Source organism: Caretta caretta, chromosome 6 (assembly GCF_965140235.1).
Source record: "Caretta caretta isolate rCarCar2 chromosome 6, rCarCar1.hap1, whole genome shotgun sequence".
NCBI lineage: Eukaryota > Metazoa > Chordata > Testudines > Cheloniidae > Caretta > Caretta caretta.
This window is the reverse complement of record NC_134211.1, coordinates 11,140,188-11,163,246: the sequence shown is the minus strand read 5'-3', so window position 1 is coordinate 11,163,246 and position 23,059 is coordinate 11,140,188. Positions and strand designations below refer to the sequence as shown.

Sequence of the window (23,059 nt, the reverse complement as noted above, 5' to 3'; positions counted from 1 at the left end):
TTTAACCTGCCAAGTGCGGCCAGCATCTTGACAGCCACTCAGGCTTTCACACCAGCCCAGTCTCCCCAGTCACTTGCTTCAGGCCCTCCCTCCTGCCAATGCTGGGGATGGAGCGCCACCAAGTGGTCAGAACGGGCACCTCTCAGAACACGATCACCCCAACCTGCTTAAGGGCGTCGTTTTGGTCATTGCTATGCTGCTGGACAGAAAGCCATGGGCAGAGACACGGTTTAGTGGCTGTCTGTCCGCGTCCACCTGGTAAGAGCATCGCTATTGAAGTGCAGCTGTGATGGGCTACATAAAACCACCTCTCTGATGGCCCAGGTACACTCGCTCTGGGTCTGTCTTCACTGCAGTCAGCCCAAGCTCTTGCCCAGTCCCCTCCTCACTTACCCCAGAGTAGCGGGGTTTTCAGCCGAGGCTAGCTGGCCCAGCTGAGGGTGTGGGCTAAAGTCTGGGTGCAGCATTCGCTCAGGCTGGTAACCAGATCAGTATGCAATGAGGACACAGGCTAACCCTCTTAAACGCTGCTAGTCCTCCAGCGCCTGCCCGCAGGTCCGTCCCCCCCCTCCAGGAGAGGGAAGCTTTCCCACAATGCACTGGGAAAGAACCAGAGCAGCTCAGCTTGCTGCGGCACATACGCCCTGGGAACCGCTAGCACCCCCCGGGGCAGCGCAGCAGCGAGGAGGCAGGCAAAGGGCTGCTCACACCCGGCCCGGGCGAACCCAGCTGCTGATCACTGGAGTTAACCCCGTGGCGCAGATAAACCTTGCCGTCTCACCCGCTGACACTGATCCCTTTTGACCGCTCTTCGCCTGCACAGCTGGAAGGGCCCACCCAGCGAGCCGCTATCTAGCGTGCCTGACGCATGGAGACAGCGCTCAGCTAGGACTGACCGTAGCCCCCGAACCGCCAGCACAAAGGGCCTCCGAGGGGGCTGGATTCTCAGATCTCAGGCGGAGCCTGCAGCACCAACTAGAAAAAATCATCCCTCTGGTCAACCAACTGAGCAGCACTTGCCACGGGACTCACTGGAAGAGACGTGGAGAGAGATCCTGCTGATCCCTGGAATGCAACGGTGGCGACCTTGAAATGACTTTGAACAAAGCATCCGTTCCAACCCACCGGGCCTTGCTGCTCTTCCAGAGCCCACAGCAACAGCACTTTTACGTACATGGGAAATGTCTGGGATCAGCCACCGGTTTCACTTCTTTCTGTAAATCCTGAAGTCTCTTGAGGTGACAGAGTAATGACACCGAGAATACAACAAACCCGGGCATGCAGAGAGGAACTCAGGGCTGACTGCACCCCTGAATTTGAGCTAGCTACATTTGAAATGCAGGATAGATGCTTTTTCCACTAGTTGAGCAGCCCAGTTAACAGGCCAAGTAATTGTCATGGACCAGAATGTAGGCAAGCAGACATACAGGTCAGAGCCAGGAACCGGAGTCAGGTGTCGGAGGGGGAAGACAGAGCCAGGAGTCAAGCCAAGGGTGGGGCATAGGAGCAGGGAGTTGGAACAAGGCAGGAGGGCAGAGAATCAGGGACACGGCCCGAAGGCAGGGCTCAGGCGAGAGGGCAGGGTCTGATGTAGCAGCCAGCAATTCACCTAGTTACTGGGCCAACTTCCAGTACCTCCTTCTGGCTTAAATAGCAGATTTGAGCCCATCGGAGAGACTGGATATCTCCTCTAATCAGGAGCTTCAAGGGTGGCACCTCTAGTGAGCTAGGGTCCACCAGCCCACACTTCCTGCCGGACCCAGTGAGTCTGAGCCCTGTCTGAGGGCCTGGGTTTGAGACCCATGCTTCCTCACAGCAACATGAAAGGGGGAATTTTTAGTCACTGGAGGGAGCATTTACTGTTGTACCCCATTTAAGGAAACAAAAAACTTGAAGGGGAGATAGAAAAGTTGGAGGATTTTGGCTTTGGTGTATGAAGCCTCTTCCCCTAAAGTGTGCATCCGATGAAGTGAGCTGTAGCTCACGAAAGCTCATGCTCAAATAAATTTGTTAGTCTCTAAGGTGCCACAAGTCCTCCTGTTCTTTTTGCGGATACAGACCAACATGGCTGCTACTCTGAAACCTGGCAAAATCTAATGTTAATCAGCCTTCGCTTGCTGCTCGAGCAGCAGAATTCCCTCCATTTGGGCTCTGTCGCTCCACACTGATTTGTTTTATCTGGCATTAGCTTCATCAAGCCAGACCCAAACAACACACAAAGAAGAGAGATTTCAAGGGCTTGGTACGGCCAGGGTTGGAACTCAGCTTCTCCATCTAGGTCAGTTCGGTGTAGGTAGAAAATAGAGTGGTGCTCACCTGGAGCCGCTCCTTGATTCTAACCGCCCCAAACATTACCTGGAAATGCAATTCCATCCTGCATAGGGATTCAGGAGGGTTACATCAGAGGGGTTTGCTTTGTTCTGTACCTGTGACCCTCTCTGAATACAGTACTGCATGGTATATACACCTTTGCATTCAACCAACCTGTATCTGCCTTTGCTCTGGCTGGATTTAGCAGGCTGGTCAGGTCCTGTGAGGGGGACATTTCAGAAGAGGCCTGGCAGGAAAGCGCCACTCTGCTCAACTCACAGGGAAAAAGGCAGGTTGAATTTCTAGCCCCACTGTCACTCAGGGAACATGCAGACGTTGAGCTGTCTCCACTGCCTCTCTGCACAGCTCAGCTAAGTGTGGATAGTTTCTTCTAGCCCCGTGTTCGTAAGTGTCCCTTTAATTGCAGCTTCTGGAAGGTGGTGTTTAAAGAGCGATTTGCCGGACCGTGCTGATGGTTCGCCTCCCGGGCCTTAATTCTAGCTAGAGCCTGGATCTGTGTGTTTGGGGAGTCCCACACTCATCATGGCAGCTCAGTCCTGTTCGCTGACACCATCAGCCTGGTGAGACGACAGAGATCTTCAGCAGCCACCACCGTTACCTGCCTGGTGGCTTCTCATTGCATTTCCCTCCCCTGCTTTGCTCCTTCGCCCCCAGTCACTATGGGGTTGATGCACGTTCCCTGCTAAGTGCCACTGTGGGCTGTGTCTCTTCGCAGCAGGGAAGCTGGGATTGGGGTCTGTTTGTCAAAAGCAACGGCTCTGAGTGCCGATCACTTGTTTTGGATGGATTGATGGCTCCAGGTTCTCACCCAATCCTAACCCCCAAACACGACTCACATAGATCTCCCCAGGTGCGTGGATTCAACGGCAGAACCTCCCGAGGGACAATCCAACACTGACACTGCAACCCCTCCTGCAGCTAGATGGGTTTCCAAAACGAAATAAATGTGCACGCCCAGGCAGATTTTAGAGGGGGTAAAAATTAATCCAGTCCGACGTATATTGAAGGGGACAGTCTGATTAGATGAAACAATAAAACTTCCTCTTTCCACGTCCCCGCCCCTACAACTCACACAACAGCTTTTCCAGGGAAGAGAGCACTGGACTGGGACTCAGGAGAACTGGGTTCTGTTCCCAGCTCTGCCATTGGCCTGCTGGGTGACCTTGGACAAGTCACTTCCTGCCTTGTGCCTCAGTTTCCCCGTTTGTAAAATGTGGATAGTGATATTGGCCTTCTTTGTGAAGCACATGGAGATCTGTGGCTAGAAAGTGCGATAGACGACTGTGGGGTTCTCATTGTTATCACAGCATGAAGGGAATTCCAATCCGGGTTTCTGAGCTGTTCTCTCTCACACCTGCATCTTCCCGAGGAAAGGTGGTGTGTTCTCAGCTCCTGGGAAATCCTAGTGCAGACAAGCCCAGTCTGGAGTCTTCCCGTGATTCAGCAGGGCAGGGGGGGAACCCTGGGCTCCCCCTGGCCTTTACCCTGACCTGCTAACACGTGTGAAATCTCCACAGTGCCTCATCCGCGCCAGGACTTCACCTGGTGCAGTTCAGCCGTATTAGCCCGGCCGAGCTAAGGACGCAGCTTCCTGCCAGCGAAGATGAGAGCTGAGATTCCAACACCACGGTAGGTGCTATCCCCCATCCCAAGAGCAGGATCAATGTGGGTGGGAGCAGAGCAACAGCGCTCGCTGGTGTTCTCCCCCAACCCAGACACCTGTAGATCCCAAAGAGCCCCAAGGGCCAGCTGGGGTGAACGGGGAGGGGTGCTAGGGTCTGAGAAGAGCGATCACCAGAGCAATCCCAGCATGCTGTTAAAAGGGGCAGGGATCAAGCGAGTGCTAAACTAGATACTAACCACTGACTCACAACATCAAGAGTATCTGGCAGCTCAATAACAACCAAGCAAAGCAGCTGGGACACACCTGGCAACGGGTCACGGGGGGGCCAAGTCCCTTCTAGCTCCCTGTCCACAGAGTCTCTGCAGTTAAAAGGGACATGGTCCGCCTGACACCTAGGTGATTTCAATACGCGCTCCACCTGCCTGGAGTGCTCTCACAGCATCAGGAGGGTTCAGATCTTTACAAACATCTGTGCCCCATAACGGGTGATGGCGGGGGGGGTGGAGGTGGGGAGAAACAGCACATCTGTACACACACTGCTGGCAAATACATCAAGCGCTCAATTTGAAAAATAAATGTGAGAAAAGTGCTTTTCCCCTCTGATCCCTTCTCTCGCTGCTGGTAACGTTCAGGGTCCTTGTTACATGGCAGGAAAAAGCCTTCAGTCAGAAGGATGATCATCCCCTTTAAACTACCAAATGTTTTCTCCTGTCCAAAGCAAAGAAGAAAGGCCCTGAGGTGATAAGAACTGCAATGGGATATTATTATTACTAGGGCTGTCAAGCAATTAAAAAAAAATGTATCGTGATTAATCACGCAATTAAAAAAATTAACTGTGATTAATCGCTCTGTTAAACAATAGAATACCATTTATTTAAATATTTTTGGATGTTTTCTACATTGTCAAATATATTGATTTCAATTACAACACAGAATACAAAGCGTACAGTGCTCACTTTATATTTATTTATTACAAATATTTGCAATAGTATTTTTCAATTCACCTAAGTACAGTAGTGGGATCTCTTTATCATGAAAGTGCAACTTACAAATGTAGAATTACGTACAAGAAATCTGCATTCAAAAATAAAACAATGTAAAACTTTAAAGGCTACAAGTCCAATGAGTCCTACTTCAGCCAATCACTAAGGCAAACAAGTTTGTTTACATTGGCAGGAGATAATGCTAACCGCTTCTTGTTTACAATGTCACCTGAAAGCGAGAACAGGCGTTCACCTGGCACTGTTGCAGCCGGTGTCGCAAGGTATTTACGACATGTCAGATGTGCTAAAGACTCATCTGTCCCTTCATGCTTCAACCACTATTCCAGAGGACATGGATCCATAAGGATAATGGGTTCTGCTTGATAACGATCCAAAGCAAAGCAGACTGACATGTTCATTTTCATTATCTGAGTCAGATGCCACCAGCAGAAGGTTGATTTTCTTTTTTGGTGGTTTGGGTTCTGTAGTTTCCACATCAGAGTGTTGCTCTTTTAAGAGTTCTGAAAGGATGCTCCACACCTCGTCCCGCTCAGATTTTGGAAGGCACTTCAGATTCTTAAAAAACCTTGGTTCAAGTGCTGTAGCTATCTTTAGAAATCTCACATTGGTACCTTCTTTGCGTTTTGTCAGATCTGAAGTGAAAGCGTTCTTAAAATGAACAACATATGGTGTGTCATCATCCGAGATTTCTAGAACATGAAATATATGGCAGAATGTGGGTAAAACAGAGCAGGGAACATCCAGTTCTCCCCCAAGGAGTTCAGTCACTAAGGGTATGTCTTCACTACCAATGTGAAAGCACTGTAAAGAGCTCTCCCAGCGCTGTAAAAAAACCACCCCCATGAGGGAAGTAGCTCCCAGTGCTGGTGCACTGTCTACACTGCCACTTTACAGCACACCCCTGAGTGAGAAAGTTTCAGTGCTGTAAATAAGGCCTAAGTAGATCAGTACTATAGATAAGGCCTAAGTAATTAAGGCTTTTTTTTTTTTTTAAACAAGCGTCATCAGCATGGAAGCATGTCCTCTGGAATGGTGGCTGAAGCATGAAGGGGCATACAAATGTTTAGCAAATCTGGCACATAAATACCTTGCAATGCCGGCTACAAAAGTGCCATGCGAATGCCTGTTCTCACTTTCCGGTGTCATTGTAAATAAGAAGCAGACAGCTTTATCTCCTGTAAATGTTAAACTTATTTCTCTTCGCAATTGGCTAAACAAGAAGTAGGACTGAGTGGACTCTAGACTCTAAAGTTTTGCAGTTTTGTTTTTGAGTGCAGTTATGTAACAAAAAAAAAATCTATATTTGTAAATTGCACTTTCACGATAAAGAGATCGCACTACAGTACTTGTATGAGGTGAATTGAAAAATACTATTTTGTTTATCATTTTTACTGTGCAAATATTTGTAATAAAAAATAAGAATATAAAGTGAGCACCGTACATTTTGTATTCTGTGTTGTAATTGAAATCAATACATTTAAAAATGTAAAAAACATCCAAAATATAGTTAATAAATGTCAATTTGTATTCTACTGTTTAACAGTGTGATTAGAACGGCGATTAATGTTTTTAATCGCTTGACAGCCCTAGTAATAATAATATCCCATTGCAGTTCTTATCACCTCAGGGCCTTTCTTCTTTGCTTTGGACAGGAGAAAACATTTGTTAGTTTAAAGGGGTGGATCACTCTTCTGCCTGAAGCCTTTTTTCTACCCTGTAATAAGGAAGATCAGAAGCAGTGAGAGAGATCAGAGGGGGAAAGCACTTTTCTCTCATTTATTTTTCAATTTGAGTGCTTGATGCATTTGCCAGCAATGTGTGTAAAGTTAATCGTGTGAGTTAGCTGCAATTAATCAACAGTGCTAATTATTATTAATAACCCCTAGGGCTTTTCATCAGTTCGTCTCAAAGCGCTTTCCAACGTGAGTCAGTATCCTTGTCCCCACTTTACAGGTGGGGAACCTGAGGCACAGGAAGGGAAGTTATTTGCCCAAGGTCACCTAGCAGGCCAGTGGCAGATCTGGGAACAGAACCCAGGTCTCCTGAGTCCCCTACCCCCTACACAACACTGCCTTCCCTTTCCACACAGCTCCTCTTAATCAGCAGCGCCTGCCTGTAGCTCAGCCCAGGCACTGCCAAGTAGCTCAGCCCAGAAGCACCAGAGCAGCTCCCCTCCCGCCCGTGTGCTCCCGTCTCAGTCTCCAAGATGCACGGCAGCGTTGCCGGACCGGCAGCATTCCCTCCCCACCAGTGCATGCGGCCTCACTGAATCTGTGACCAACCTCCCCGTGCTGCATCTCAGCCAGCACCTTCCTTTGCACAGCTCCCTGCCCACAAGAGAAGGGGGTGGCGTCCCGGAGGAGGTGACTGGCTCGAGTCCTTATCACCACCATCGACAACTGTCACAAGATGCCCCCTGCCGTGCAGGAAGGCAACAATGGGGGTTATTGTTGGAGCAGGATGAATGGCACAAAGTGCTTTTGTGCTGCAGAAGCAGCGTTATCCGTGCAGGGGCGGGAAGGGGGAGAGCTGGCCAAGCACCCAGACAAAAGCACCTCCAGGGATTGCTCTCCAGCGTCGCTCCCAGGTGCGGGACGGGTGACGCTGAGCCAGAGCCGGGCCTGGACAATGCACCTGCACAACACACCTGGAAGCTTGTCAGGACAGCAAGCCACTACCTGTGGGACAGAGGGGTCCAGCAGAGAGTAGGGGTGGGAACTGAAATGGCGGTTAAACAGATACGCCATGGCTGCAGCTAGCAGATTTATTTAGTTTCTAGAGACACCCAACAGGAAAACCAGGACTGCATCAGCGCAGCTGGGCAGGGGTAAACCACTTCGAACAGCAGGTGCTAGCGAGCTAGCTGTCTGTACAGCTCTCCTCACTCCAGTGTCTCAGACAGAGCTGGCTGTCAAAGCAGCAGGGGAATTTGTAGTTTATCTGCATGAAGCAAGCACCTATCATCTCCCACATCTTGGTCTGAACCTTGCTCGGGCCAGGCTGATGTTACTGACGAGAAGCCGCACATGAGATGTTCTCAAAGGCCGAGGCAGAGATGCAATCGACAAGGGGCAGAGCGACCCGGCAGCCTGTCTGAACGCCCACTGAGGAGGATGGAGACGCAGAACCCGTCCCGCTTCTGTGAGCGGCACCTGATTAAGGAGTGGTGTTAGGTCACATGCAAGGGTGTGGAGGGCTCGGAAAGGCCTCCAATCACTGCAGCTGTTGCTGCGGGATGGTGCAGGGGGCACCCCAGGGTTACAACAGGGAGTCAGACTCAGCAATTCTGGGTGCAGCAAGCCCAGCGTTAACCCTCTCAGTGCCTGGCTGCACAGCTCCCCTCTCTGCTCAAACACACTTAGAGACTGGAAAGCCCAGGGAGACCCAACTATAAACCCTAACTGGAGCACAGAGTAGATTCTGCCCCATATCCAGCTGCCTCTCTAGTAATTTACAGTGCTCCTCCTTTCAGTCCAGCATGCCCGTTTCCTCTTTCATCTCCCTCTGGCCCTCTGCTTGGCCTTCTCCTTCCCCTCGGTTTCATCCATGATCTGTCTTTTTTCTCTCTCTCTTTCCCTGGGATTCCCCATTCTCGTGCTCTGTATCCCCCTGGTTCAAACTTGATCCAAATGACCAAACAGAGCAGAGCCTTCTGCGGCTGCTGAATCCAGAGCTGAGCCGTGCCATCCCCCTGTAGGGTGTGGGGCTCATTCCAGCATTGGCACCGTGAGACGCTGGGAGCTCTGCACCCTCTCCCTGCTTAACCCCCGTCAGCACCACTGCAATCAGACATAGCCCTTCCGTAACCATTTGGACTGGGGAGGTCCCTTCTTTTTCCAGTTCTTGGGCACTGTACATCACCTTCTCCACCTGCTTAGGAGGTTTGTGTGCCGTCCTCATGGCTGGCACAGTCTCCAGGAACACTGGGGTGTCTTTCCTCCATTTGCCACACACTTGCCTGCTCTTCCTCTGGAGGGGCCAGGGCCACCGGGTTCCCATACCTTCTGACAGTCCTGGGACACTGGCTGTGACACTGGAAACCTGGAACCATCCTGCCCAAATTAACACTCATGAATTAAGCCACAAAACAGCCCTCTCTGTGGGTCAGAACAATGATTTCTATGGCAGACACAACCGCAGGTACAGAGACGTTACCGCCCTGATTGTCAGCAGGTGAAGGCCCCAGGTCCACATGCTCACATGCAGATGACAACTGCACAGCCGCATTGGGAACTGGAGCACTCCCATGGCATGCAGCCCCATTGGTGTGCGTGAAGCCCTGGCCTGCGCGGACAAGGCAAGCTTACGGGTCCAGAGAGGCCTCCCATCTTGGCTTACTGGAAAATCAGGCCCTACGGGACTTGAACATTGTCACGCAACGAATCAGTAGCAGATCACAAGAGACGTGCTTTAGCTTGGCTAGAAGTCTTGGGCTGACACGGAGCCGAATGGGGGAGTCAGTGTTCTCTGCCTAGCAGCTCCGCGAAGGAGCGGGAGGTAACCCTCAGAGAGAGAAATACCAAGAGAGCTAAAGAGGGTGATTGGTTTATAAACCATGCTGGCTGCAGCTGACAGGCCAGTGACACCAGGGCCAGATCCACACCTATGAGTGCTACAGTTCTCTCCTACCCCGGCACAAAAAAGCGGCACTGTTCAATCCCCTGTTTGGCGAACGGTAACAGGAGGTAACGGGGGCACCTTACGTAGTATTGGGATGAAACAGAATGGGCCACGTTCCTCCCAGGTGCGAGTCCAGCGCAGGCGGTGGAGTAACCCCAGGGATGAATTCATCCTGAAGTGCCAGAGCAACTTGGTTTCGTTTCCTCTTAAGTCGGAGCCAGTTGCTGCATCCGATTTCCAGTGGGGCAGCTCACGGACCTGTGTGAGGTCAGAGAGCGAGGGTAGGGGCCGCCCACTCCCCACACAGCTCACCTAGGCAGGTTCTCCATTACCTGGAGCCTCTCAATCAAGACCCCATGTCTTTCTAACTGATACCATGTAGGCGATAAGTCGCTGGGCTTGGTGCAGGACCCAGTTGGTGAGATTCCCTGGCTGGTGCTAAGCAGAAGGTTTTACAATGGTTTAAAAGCCAGCCTGAGGAGAAGGAAGGATTCCCGTTTTGCCCACTAGACCAGAGTACAGTACTTGTAAATATCATGGAGACCAAGAAGAGATCTCCAGGAGTTTATGTTCAAATATCCTGTCTTACGGACTGCAAACCTCCTGCTGCAATAGGCATCGTTACAGAGTACCGACCACACACCGAACAGGACTTACTCCGAAGCCACAGACTCTGGGATGGGCTCGTCTAACAGCTCCAAACTGTGCAGGATCCAATAGCACAGCCAGGGGCGGCTGGCGTCCAGACACTACAGAAGGGGAAAGACGACAGCAGTCAGATCCTGGACTGGCACTGCCGACAATACGTTTGTTACGCGGCAGCAGGGAGATGGAGACAGGGCTACGCTGAGGACAAGCACAATGAAGCTGATTCACTTGTACGGCTCTGGGGTGAATTAGCAAGCAACTGAAATTATTCTAAGGAAGAGAAGTAGAAAAGTCACAATGCATGTCAAGGTAGATCAGAGGACTAGGAGGGCATGGAACTCATAACACCTGCAAAGCCATGAAAATTATAGAGACGCTCCACAAAGAATCTAGAAAGCAAATAACTCTATAACAATAATAAAGGCTTTCATCCTGAAGGATCCCAGAGTGCTTTACAGACCATATACACAGCACAGAGATCACTTCACTCACTGCTGAAATGCAGCCACCTCTGGGGCATGCTGTTTCAGCCATTTAATGGCACACAGCATCAGCAGAGAAGCAAAGGAGGATGCCTAACTGAAATTAAACCAGTCACCTAGAAAACTGGGTTTCGCTCCGACTGGAAAATGCATCAAAGATAAGCATAAAACACCCCAGTGATAACCAATCAATGGTACTGGGCCTTTAAATGCAAGGACTGCAATGGAATGAGCACCAGAGCTCCAGTAGCTACAACATGGCCTGCAAAAGTGCCCCTGGACAAAACAGTAACTGCGAGTCCCCTGCAGCATGCTCTGTACTGGCAGACTGACAGGCCGAGGAAGGCAGGGGGAAGAAGTGGGAAGTTTTACAAGCTGAGAAACAAGCTGGATAGGATCCCTGGTGACTGCTGCTGCCAGCTCTGGGACTGGGGTGGCTGACGGGACGGCTGCAGAAGGCAGCTGTGACTTTGCCACTGCGTGCTTACTTCATAGGCATCCGTCAGTTGTCTCAGGCCTCTCTTCAAGTAGTGGAAATGCTTCTCGCGCTGCAGAACAAATCTGAAAGGCAAACAGAAGAAGAGCAGCGCTCGGAAGCTTCACCCAGCGTTTACTAGTGTATTCGTCTTTTACATCCCAGCCCCTGAGAGCGGGGATGACCTAACATGGTATCCTCTAGGCCACTCGGATACCACACAACAAGCACGACATACACACCAAGAGACAGCAGAACTTCCATGAAACAGAGCAGACTGCAAGTGCCTGTGTCTTTACCACGCAACATGACAAATTGCAGCATGCGGCACTCCACCTTCTTCAGACCTGCTAGGCTGCAATGCATGCTTCTGTAGTTCCTCCATAGCCAAGATCAAGGTAAGAAAGGTTTGATGCAAATTAAGTGCGACTTTCTAGCACCATGCAAGCTGCTAATGCAGCCCTCAGCCGGACACTGTTCAGGCATCCTTAGCCTAGAGGATTCAGGAAAAGAAATTCTGCAGCTACCACAAACTGCAGATAGTTACAGATTTCCCCGAAGCACTTCTCCAGCAGCACATCAACCAGTTAGTCAGGGCAAAGAGAGAAAGGATCTCACAGGCAGGATTTTAAGGGCAAGAAGAATGGCCTGTGGAATGATTAGCCCCCTATATAGAGTTTACAGGTGCATACTGTTATTGTGGGCACAAATGCTCTTTGCTGTTAAAGCCCTGTGAAGGCTGAGGCAAGGCACCTTCTCGGTCTCACCAGCCCTCAGCTATTTTTAGCCTTGGTGAGATGGGCTTGGGGTAAAACAGTCCCTCTTGGCTGCACAGGGGCAGTCCGCTCCTTCTCTCAGCCAGTCTTTTAGGTCGGTTTCCCTCCCCTATGGGAGGGGATGCAGCCTCCCCTCTTGGTGAGGCTCGCCTACTGGCAGCTTGCCTTCCCCCACCTTCTCACCAACAGGGGAGGGTTTAAAAAGGTCTCAGGCAGCCCATAGTTGGAATCAGCTGATCCTAATTGCCCTCAGGTAACTCCCTCTCAGCTGATCCTAATTGATCTCTGGTAACCCCTTCTCAGCTGAACCTGATTGACCTGTAGTCACCCCTCCTCAATTAATAGGGAGGGGGGCCTTTTACCCTTCTGGGACTGTTTTCTACCCCACCCTTGCAGCTGTCGGTCCTGAGTTTATCGTAAGGCATAACTGCCATCTGCTGAGCAGCGCTTAGGAGAGCAAGCACAAGGTTTGGACTACCATATTTATCAGAGTACTAACAACCTTCTGTTCTCCCAGGAGCCCGTGCAGCTCTCGACCCCCCTCCAGAAGCCAAGCGTAATGCTCACTTGGCTCTTTGCATTACCACTGCCTCCGATGTCAGTTAAAAACCCATTTTCTTGCCTAGACGCTCTCTTACATTCCTCCACAAAAGCTTTCACCAGCTAGGCGGGGCAGGGATCTCACTGCAAAAGGCAGCCAGCATTACCGCGTGCAGCCAATCGAGGCAGTCCCAGTGAGTCGCAAAGTACCAGCTGTGATCCTCTCTGCTAGAATAGATTTGGGAAATTTGACCTCCCCGCAGGAAGAGAACAGGAGAACAACTGATTCGCAACAGAGCTGCCCCTTCTACACAGACTGGAATTTCTTGCTCTACATCTTGTCGAGTCTGGCCCCCGTCTCTCTGTCAGGTCGTTTGTGGTTTTAATCCACCACTTCTCACCCGTCTCTGCTCTCACTGGTTTTAAGTCAAATACATGCTAGGGCTTGGAACTGGTTGTTAACTGAACCACATTATTTGCATGTTCCCACAGAGCTAAAACACAGAAGCATGAGGTACTCATTCCCTTTGGGCCACCAAGGGCCAGAATGACACAGGGATTGAGGTACCTAAAGATGCAGACCCGTGCCGAGTGGCCCACCAAAGGGTCGAGGTGCCTAAGGCCATTGGCTGTCAATGGGAGTTAGCCGTCTAACCTGCTTGGGCATTTTTAGGTATTAGCTTAGGTACCTATCCTTTAAACTCCCAAGCTGCTTTGTAAATCTGGCTCCTAGTAGGGAACATAATCCTAACCTGGACCTTTCCCTCAGAGGTCAGGAACAGTTCTTATTTAGAGTGTGAATTCTCTGGAGCAGGGGCTGCTCTGCGTTTGTACAGCCCCCAGCACACCAGGGCCCTGCTCTCAGCTGGGAACTATCAGCCCGTGGGAATTATCGGAGTGAAAATATCATTCGTAACATGGTGGCCAGCTGATTTCAGGCATTCAGTCAAGTGCCCGCATGTGCACGGTAGGAGCAACAATTGCCATAAGTAACAGCGATTCCTCAGAGGCCTCCCATGAGAGGAAACAAAGGTCACCTGAGATCAGGTGCAGCAGGAGCTGGATTTTAGCCAGAGGAGGCTTTGGATGGGGGAAGAGATTAGTTCGCACATGCATGATGACTGGTGCTACTCCATTAGTTCCATACTTTGCTGCTGGATTTGATTTGATCTTGGTTTTAAATTGGGGGGCAGTGGATATGGAGGAGTAAATATGAGGAAGGGGAAGAGGGAGAAAAAAACAGGAGTAGGGAGTGAGGAAGAGAAGGGAGAAGCGCTGAGAGGAAGAAGGGGTGGGAGGAGGATGGGGCAGAGAGCCAATCAGCAGAGACTAAGGGCATACAGAATTCAACCTGGAAAAGGCAGCCTGGTTCACCCAGGAAACAGGATGGTGCGATGCTGCAGGTGTTATGCCCATCCCCCACTGTTCCCACCCTTCCAGCATCTGCACGGGGGTGTTACTCAGCGCTGTGCGTGCAAATGGAAGCTGGTTCTGCGCAGGGAGGTTATGGGATGGGCGCACCAGGTGGGCAGAGCAGCAGAGCTGTTGGGTTTGAAGATCCAGCGAGTTACCCTTACAGCTTAGCCCAGGAGGTGGCAAATGTGTTCGGCTAATCCTCTTGCCTCCCAACATGCAGCCAGGCAGCTTGGGTCAAGGTGGAGCAATGCATGATGGGACCTGTAGTTTCTGGATCAATACTAAATGCAGCATCAGGCTGCACTGGAAGCTCCTAGGGGCCACATCTCCGACTCAGCCAGCCAGAACACGTGAGCAAACCAACGTGAGATGGAAAAGCAGAGACAGGGATGTCTGACTCCTGGGCTCTCTCTTGATGGGCAAAAAGAGGGTGTCCACTTAACACGACTGACAATCACCACCAAGACAGAGAGTAGCACGTTTGAGGCTGTGCTTTGGCCTAGGTTAAAACCTGGCCAGCGGACACGACTTCCAAATGCACCACACTGCAAAGTTCACCCAAAAATCCCAGGTCAAACACTCCTCCCCTGGTTTCTATTGGGTCTGCTACAGTAACTTACTGTGAGGCGTGGTGGTTCGTCTTGTAAGCGCTGAAGACCTCTTGCACCAAGTCTTCCACTCTGGTCTGCAGGGAGTGACGGTCATGAAGCAGCAGAAAGGAAGGGGCGAGGGGAAGAAAAAGAGATCTTTAGTTTTGAAAAGCAACCTCACCAAGTTTACCTAGCAAGCAGCATTTGTGACTACAGCCCATCCAGCCATGCAGGAGCAGCTCAGTTAAGACCAGCTCAGTTAGGACCAGACAGCAGACTCCAGGGCAGAGTTACAGGACGACAACATGAGAAAAGACCACACTGTGCCAGAACCACACACAGCTTCTGGCGTTCTGATCCCCTGGCCAGCAAAGAGGCCTGTAGCGTGGCTGGATGGGCCTCCCCAGCTGCTTCTCATGTCTGAGCGAGTTCACTCTCACCAACAGAACAGGGCGAGGAAAGCCGGGATCAATATCAACATGTGTTTCCAGTCCATGTGGTGGTCTGACCCCAGGACAGCGAGTCAGGAACTCTTCTGTTCTCATCCTGTCTCCAACCCCCTGTGGGGCTGTGGGACATCACTCACCCACTCTGCCTCACTTTCCCTGTGCGTGAAATGGGCTTTGGGCACGCTCCAGGAGGTCTAGCAGAGTGCTTAGGCCTTGTCCGCCACAAGCTCGTCCCGGGCTAGTGAATGCGGCATAATCTCTCCCTAGTGTGGATGCAGTTTTGTCAGTATCAAGGTCCTTATACTAGTACAGCTGTTCCCGTACTGGTAGGGGAATGAATTAGCCCCAGTGTAACTGTCCCCATCAGGCGTTGGAGCAGTATGCCTATACTGGTAAAAACAACGATCCCCCTAACCGACAGTTACAATCGGTACAAAACCCGTGCGCAGACAATGGAAGGAACCGTAGATGTGTTATCATTGGAGAGAGAAAACAACACAGGGGGACGTTCTCCCTGTTAACACCTGGGCACCGCCCTCCGCCAGGACAGCACGCTGAGGCGTGACAAGGCAGACAAGTCAATTTACAGATCACACTTGACTACCAACCACCAAGGGACAGCAGCAAGTCAACCTTCTCCAGTCAACAAGAAAGCGCCACAAGTCACCAGATCTTTTACGGGAGAGGCTCAGAAGTAACACCCGGCTGTGAATTACAAACTCACCCTGAGGAAGGTTTTTAAGAGCAGGTGGGACAAACACCTGCAAGGGATGGGCCAGGTTGACTTGCTCCTGCCTCAGCACAGGGCTGGACTAGATGATCTCTCGAGGTCCCTTCCAGGCCTGTGTTGCTATGACTCTATGCTCCAAAGACAGATCTTAAAGAACGATTACAGGAAGGGGCTAGGAGTGCCTTAAAAGCATCAGTCTTGTGTATACCATGAATTCCCAATCTCTCTTGTCTAGGCGGCTGGCCACTCCAAAATCCCTTTCCGCAACAGTAATGAACGTATAGGCCCCAGTCCGACCAATTCTTAAGCACACACCTAACTTGACCCAGTCAGTCTAACTGAGGTCAATAGGGCTGCTCACGTGAGCAGAGGCAGGCATGTGCCTAGCAGCATGCTGGAGCAGGGCCCTGGCCACTGGGCCACTCCGAAGACGCAGTACAACCGCCAGGGTCTTTACTAGAACATCTCTGCTACTTGGTTTTCTGGGCAGTCACTCTTGTCGGTCTTTTCCAATTGGCCAAGAGCTGATAGATGCTCTGTTTCTGAGGTACGAGGGCAGAGATGTCTCTGGTTTCAGAGAGCTAAGAGCCACCCAAATATCACCTCTACAAGCAGCCAATGGAACCATGGCCCAACAGCGCCACATGGTGCCTTCAGTTGCCCTTGCCACTTCTCACGTGAGGGGTAGGGACAGCAGTTGGCTGCGTAACCACAGTCGCTGGTTCTGGAATTCATCAGGTTGCAAACGTACAAAGCTGGATCTGGCAGCAACGGTGCCGTGTTTTGCAAATTTCACCACTCCCTAAAGGAATCAATGGACGCCAATAACTCTCAAAAGGCTTTTCCTCTATCGTGTCAGAACCCCTCCTGATCCGACAGGGTTTATTCAGCTAAGTATATATTAGCTTTGCCTTATCGGAGGCTCCTTTTCAAGGAATCAAAATGTACCTGTAAGCCATCAATCAACCCGACATGATTTTTGTTTGTCCAAGGTGAATTCATGCATCTCCAACAGAGAAGCAGCTTATCAGGAAGCTTGAAAAGAAAACTGCTCCTCAGCCAGGCTTCAGTTTAACTGGCCATGAGGAAAAAAACTGCCTTTAAAAACCAGTTCACTTTACTCCGGGACCTCCGATAGCAAAAAGTATGACACTATAATTGGATTGTTATTACATGACACCCCTATAAAGCCGAGTTAAGGCTGTCTGGGTGCCGTATCTATATGTCTCCAGACCTTAACGCCTCACAGGTTCTAAGGTCAGAAGGGACCACCGTGACCATCCAGTCTGACCTCCTGGAGAATGCAGGCCATAGGACTTCCCTGAATTAATCCGCGGATTGCTGTGATACTTAAAACGTAGTGTGTTTAGCTCATGTCAGCGATGGGTAATATAACTGAATTTGTTTGAGAAAGTGTTTCTTTAAATGTATACCTTTTATACAGTTACTACAAAAACATCCAATCAATCCACCACAACCATACACAAGTCGTTCCAATGGTTAATTACCCTCACTACAGCTTATTTCTAGTCTGAATTTCTCTCGCTTCAACTTCCAGCCACTGGATTGTGTTAGACCCTGGATTTCTTTTAAATTAATTCTAAATTTTCTGAGTTTCTAATGCTCGTTTTGGGAGATAATCACAACATCTCTGAGATGTTTCTTACTCTTCAGTTAATAATATATACTCAATTTTAACTCCGTCTGTGATTTTTTTGGTTGGGAATATGAGAGATTGAGACATTTTTACTTTATGATGGTGTACAGATTCTGGTGCTTCTGGCCTTATTGTATTCATCCCAGCGGTTCTCAACTCGCAGCCCAATTAGCACATAGCTGCAGCCCAGCTGTGTGCTAAAGGCCATGGGCCGCGCAGGTCCGGATCACTGGCTGCCTGGCCGCCCAGCACCAAGGGGTCTGGGCTTCCCAGCCAGGCAGCATGTGGTGTGGTGGGAATCACCTGCTGGACCCGCATGGAGGGGTCCGGGGCTGCCGTCCAGCTGGCCCCATGGAGGGTCCGGGGTCAGTATCTGGGCTGCCGTCTGGCTACCCTACCACCCGGCCCCACACAGCAGGGTCCAGGGTCCCTGCCGCTGGGCCCCCCTGCCCAGGGCTCCACTCCTTGCCCCATTTTGTGGAGGGGTCTCTGGGCGGGAGGTTCTGGGCATAGGGGTCTGTGGGGGGCGCGCTGTGGTTCTCAACCTGTGACCCAGGTAACAAATTTGTGCATACGCGGCCGAGAATGATAAACTGGTTGAGAACTACTGATCTAGGCTGACCTCCTGAATGACACGGGCTGCAGAATCTCACCTGCTGATCCCTGCATCCAGCCCAGAACTCCCGGGTGAGGAAGAGCAGAGAGATCTAAATTTAAACATTAACACGATTTGGTAGAATAACCCCTAGGTCTGTTTTTTGAAGCACACTAACTGTGTGCTCGGCAAAGCCGATGGCAATATCTTTTCATAATGTAACGACCTGGATGTGGCGTGGGTATTCTCTGGATCTGGAAACAATCCTGTTTTTTCTAGTTATACCCGAGACAAAAGGGGTTTTTATTCTGTTGGAAGAGCTGGGAAACTATAAACACAGCTAGTGATGCTGCTCCCTGGAGATGCAAGTCAGAGAGGCCAAGCATTGTGTGAGCCAGAAACACCAAACTCCCCCCTCACCGCTGCAGGGAATCATTTCAGGGCAGGAGGGAGGCGGATCTGCGTGTACAAAGCCATGGTGAGAACAGAGGGCTACAAGTCTTCAGGGTTGTCAGGCTGACACCTTCATCAGCACTAAGATTATTTAGTGTTTCTCTTATGGGGGCACTCACAGGCCCCAATCGGGATCAGGGTCTTTCTGCAGTAGGGGCTGGACAGACACAAAGAAAGTCACAATCCCTGCTCCAAAGAGCTTCCATGCTAACTAGACAACCCAGACAAAACAGAAACAGACAGTAAGCTCTTTGAGGCAGGAACTGTCTTCTCATTCTGTGTTTGCACAGCGCCTAGCACTATGGGTCCTGGGCCACAGCTGGTGCTCCTAGGTGCTACCCTCATATCCCTAATAAGTAACAATCACAAGCAAGATGCCAAGAGATTTTTTTTTCCTCCTAAGTATCTTCCACGCCCTTTCTCCATCCCGCTGATCCTGAGGGCCCTCCCTTTCCGCTCCGCACACCTCAAAGAAAGGAAGACAGGCTCACCGTGGGGAGGACAGAAAATTAGCCAACGCTCTCTAATTAAAACAACTAAAGAATCCTCTGTTTCTAGGAAAATGCGAATGCAGGACACGTCTCATAAAGCATCACTTTCAGCTGAGGTGTTCGGTAAACCCTTCCTAACAAAAGAGGGGAAAGAAACATGAATCGACTGACTCAGACACCACAAAGCTCTAAGAAAAGGGTCATGACAGGCGCATTCTTGAGCCACGTGCGTGCTTCACAAATAGTGAGAAAACGATCACGAGCTCTCCCCTCCTAAGAGCGCTGGCTTTGCCTAGCGTAGGAGGAATTTGCACTCATCTACCCCAACCCAGGAACACAAATATATTGTGGGCAGCATTTGCCTGCTCTACGATATTGGAGACTCTCCAGAAAACACTATGTGGTGAAACCCCGATTTACTCTGGTAAACGTCTGGTCAATATGTTCACCAGGGCTGCACCAGCCCCAGAGCTTTGCTCTTCCCCATCCCGGGAGCTGCACCGCTTATATGTCGTATCCACCTGTTGTCGCTCATGTTACACTTAGACCACAAAGTCTTTGGGGCAGGGACCATCAGCGTTCTCTCCATACAGCACCTAGCACAGGGGGGGTCCCGGTCCACGACTAGGGTCTCGACTCCCCAGCAACACAGACAACAGAGCACAGCTTCAGTTGTGCAGGACTCGGGAACTCTTCCAGAACTGGAGCTCCTTCCCTCTAACATTAAGGCAGCGTGTCCTGGGGAGCCAGTGAGTTCTCTATGCTAGAGCTGCGGAAAGCCTCACCTACCCAAAACCTTGCTTTAGTAAATGGCTCCAGTGTCCCTCTCCACCATCAGAAATCCAGCCTCTACTGACGCTGAACATAGAACTCCTGTCCCTGGTACTATTTGTATTTGCCGCCTTGTGTTTAGATCATTCTAAAGGATCCCAAAGCTCTTTAGATGCTATACACACGCACAGAACACCCCTAAAACGCAGCCACTTTGCGGCTGGACAGCAGCATGCTGCACAACTGAGCCAGAAGGGGCAATCTGAGTCTACGACCCTGGATCTGCAACATCCTCCACTAGGGGTAGCACCAGCAGGAGTGACGGTGAAAACCAGTGCTTCTTAACCAGGTGTACGTGTACCCCGGGGGTACGCAGAGGTCTTCCAGGGGGTATATGAACTCGTCTAGATAGTAGCCTAGTTTTACAACTACATAAAAAGCACTAGCCAAGTCAGTGCAAAGTAACATTTCATACAGACAACAACTTGTTCATACTGCTCTATATACTCTACACGGAAACGTAAGTACAATATTTATATTCCAATTGCTTTTTTTATAATTATATGGTAAAAATAAGAAAGTCAGCAATTTTTCAGCAATTTTTCAATTTCACAGCATGGCTGTGACACTTTTGTGTTTTTTTGTCTGATTTTGTAAGCAAGTAGTTTTTAAGAGAGGTGAAACTTGGGGATACCAAGACAAATCAGACTCCTGAAAGGGGTACAGAAGTCTGGAAAGTTTGAGAGCCACTGGTTTAAACAAGGCACTGGCAGCTGCCCATATTTAAATTCAACATTTTGTAGGCATGCCCCGAGCAGCGTTAGACCACACTAGTGGTGACATGAGGCTTGCACGTATGGTGTGTGGTCACAAACCACAGGGAGGGCCAGTGCCTGACTACAAACTCAGTGAAGAGCCTCAGCATGAGCAGGGTATTCACGGGAACACCCCACTGAGATCTGGGCCCAGGAATAAGTGCCTAGACACCAATATGGACACTTCCATTATATGCAGTCTGGCCGCCAGGAAAAAAAACAAATAACCCCTTAATACCTAGTCAGAAAAATGATACTGTGGAAAGGGGTTGTAGCATTAAGTGAACTGCCGGCCATAGCGAACACCAGCAGCAGGTCTCTCACAGATAAGAATCCAGGATCCAGAAGCATTTCATGCCTGCTGGTCCTGCCCTGGGGGATGAACTCCAGAAATTCAAAGGCATAGCACGATCCAATGGCTGGAAGTTGAAGCTAGCCATATCCAGACTGGAAATAAGGTGTAAACGTTTAACCATGAGAATAATGAATCACTGGTACAATTTACTAAGCTTGTGGTGGATTCTCCATCACTCATCATTTTTAAATCAAGACTGGATGTTTTTCTCAAAGCTCTGCTCTAGGAATTATTGGGGGAAGTTCTCTGGCCTGTGTTAGAGTGGCTCCTTCTGGCCTTGGAATCTATTAAATCTGGATCAGCACCGATGTCCCCCCATCCGGGAAGCCATTTCAGATGCTGAGGCATAGGTGCCGACCCTGTAGGTGCTCAGCGGCTCAAGCACCCCTGGAGAAAAAATACCGGGTGCTCAGCACCCATGGGACTGGCCAGGGCTGCTGTTCTGGTGGCCCTGGGGCTGGCTGCCAATCAGCTCTTCAGCAGGTGGTCCTGCCCACCAGATCTCCTTTAATACAGCTCTTCCGCCAGAAACAGAATGCCTGTTAGTACAACAAACCTACCCAAGGAGAGCGTCCCATGGCCGGAGAAGGGAGACGTGTGGAAGACTCAAAGTCCACTAGGGACCTTGCAATGCCAATCTAATGAATGTGGGAGGGGCCCAGACACTGTGGTGACGGGCACCAGTACAAAACCCTAAAACGGATGCATCTTTTTGGGAACTTTCCTCCACTCTGACCCAACACTCCAGCCCACGCTTATAGCTGCCTGCTGAAACGGTCCCTGGGCGGGGAGATAGGGACACTGAAATCAGAACTTCGCCGGGACTTCGTCTATCACCTCGGTCTCTAGCACCAGCTGGGACTCTTCATCTGCCTGTTTTAAGAGCCTCCTTCCTCCCCGCCACTCACAGCCTTTGCTCTCTTCGCTCCCCTCGCTTTGGCCAGCAGAGCCTGGCAGCCAGGGGGCCCTTTCCGGCTCTCAGGCCTGCGCAGGGGGGCTCCCGCCGCTCCCCAGGGCAGCCCGTTCCCGGGGCCCCTTAAACCACCGCCACCAACGCGTGTGTCTGCTCCCGGCCCGGCCCGGCGGCACGATGCTGGGCGCGCCCCCGCTGCAGGGGTGAGAGCGCCCACAAGCCGCGGGGGGGGGGGGGAAACTGAGGCACGGGGAAAGGAAGGGATTTGCCCAAGATCACCCAGCAGGGCAGCAGCGAGGCCGGACTGGCTCCTTGTTATAAACTCCCCCATCCCTGCAGTAGCAGGGCACTGATCTCCGTTAACCTAAACCCGGCCCCGGCCCGGCCCGCGCGGGGCACGCCGGGACCCGTAGCCCCGGCCCCACCTGCTCGGCCGAGGTGAGGGTCCGCACCCCGTCGTCCCGCAGACGCTCCCGGCCGGACTCGGGGCCCGGCGGGGGCCTGGAGGCGGCCGCCATGCTCCGCGGCGAAGGGAGAGGCGGGGAGCCCGACGGCGGCTCGGCGGGGACAGAAAGGCTCGGGCCGGGCTCGTTCCACTCGGCGGCTCCCCCGCGCGGCCGCCGGACGCCGGTGCAGGCGGCCGAGGGCAGCGCCCAGGTGGGGCCCCGCCCCGCTGGCGGCCTGCGCGGCGCCGCCGGGGCTCCCCCTACCGGCCCTGGCCGGGACTGCAGCGCTGCCTGCCCCCGCCAGTCGGCTCCTGGCGCGCGTGGGCACCTGCTGCCCGTGCCCCTGGCGTGTGCTCCGTGTGCAGCCCCACCCAGCGTGTCCCCTTCCCACGTGAGCCCCTACCGTCTCCTCCGCGTGCCGCTAGCAAGTCCCCTTCCCGGGTGTTCCCCCCTGGCAAGTCTTCTGCATGTGCCTCGCATATCCCCCTTCCTCGCGGTGTGCCCCAATGCGTCCCCTTCCCACGTGTGCCCTTAGCATGTCCACTGTATGCTCCTGGCATATTGCCAGCATGCCCCACTCCCACGTGTGCCCCTAGCGTGTCCCCTTCCCACATGTGCCCCTAGCATGTCCCCTGCATGCCCCTAGCATGTCCCCTTCTCACATGTGCCTCTACCCCTACATGTGTCACCCTTCACATGTGCTCCTAGCGTGCCCTGTGCCCCAGGTGCCCTTAGCATGTCTCCTGCATACCTGTACTGTGCCCACTCACACATGTGTTGCTGCCATGCCTGCCCCTCCTGGATGCCCCAGTGTTTCGGCCACATGCCCCTGGTGCAGCTGTCTCCCCTGGGTCCGTAGCATGCCCCCCGTGTGCCCC

The 23,059-nt window shown here is 51.6% G+C and overlaps 1 protein-coding gene and 1 long non-coding RNA gene across 2 annotated transcripts in view; both read right to left on the bottom strand.

Annotated features, from left to right (window-relative positions):
* The window catches only part of FNTB (farnesyltransferase, CAAX box, subunit beta), a 31,454-nt gene extending 9,145 nt beyond the window's left edge, over positions 1-22,309 (bottom strand). The window contains exons 1-4 of the mRNA XM_048855723.2: positions 22,161-22,309; positions 14,537-14,601; positions 11,198-11,270; positions 10,237-10,328 (exon numbers count right to left, since the gene is read on the bottom strand). Coding sequence (XP_048711680.2) covers positions 10,237-10,328; positions 11,198-11,270; positions 14,537-14,601; positions 22,161-22,253 — 323 coding nt within the window. The 5' untranslated portion in view covers positions 22,254-22,309. The remainder of the gene's footprint in view (positions 1-10,236; positions 10,329-11,197; positions 11,271-14,536; positions 14,602-22,160) is intronic.
* LOC142072459 (uncharacterized) lies at positions 7,710-9,783 on the bottom strand. Its single transcript, XR_012668808.1, has 2 exons — positions 9,663-9,783; positions 7,710-9,011 (listed from the first exon to the last, which is right to left on the bottom strand). It is a non-coding gene; the product is annotated as an uncharacterized LOC142072459 (long non-coding RNA).
* Positions 22,310-23,059: the final 750 nt, after the last annotated feature.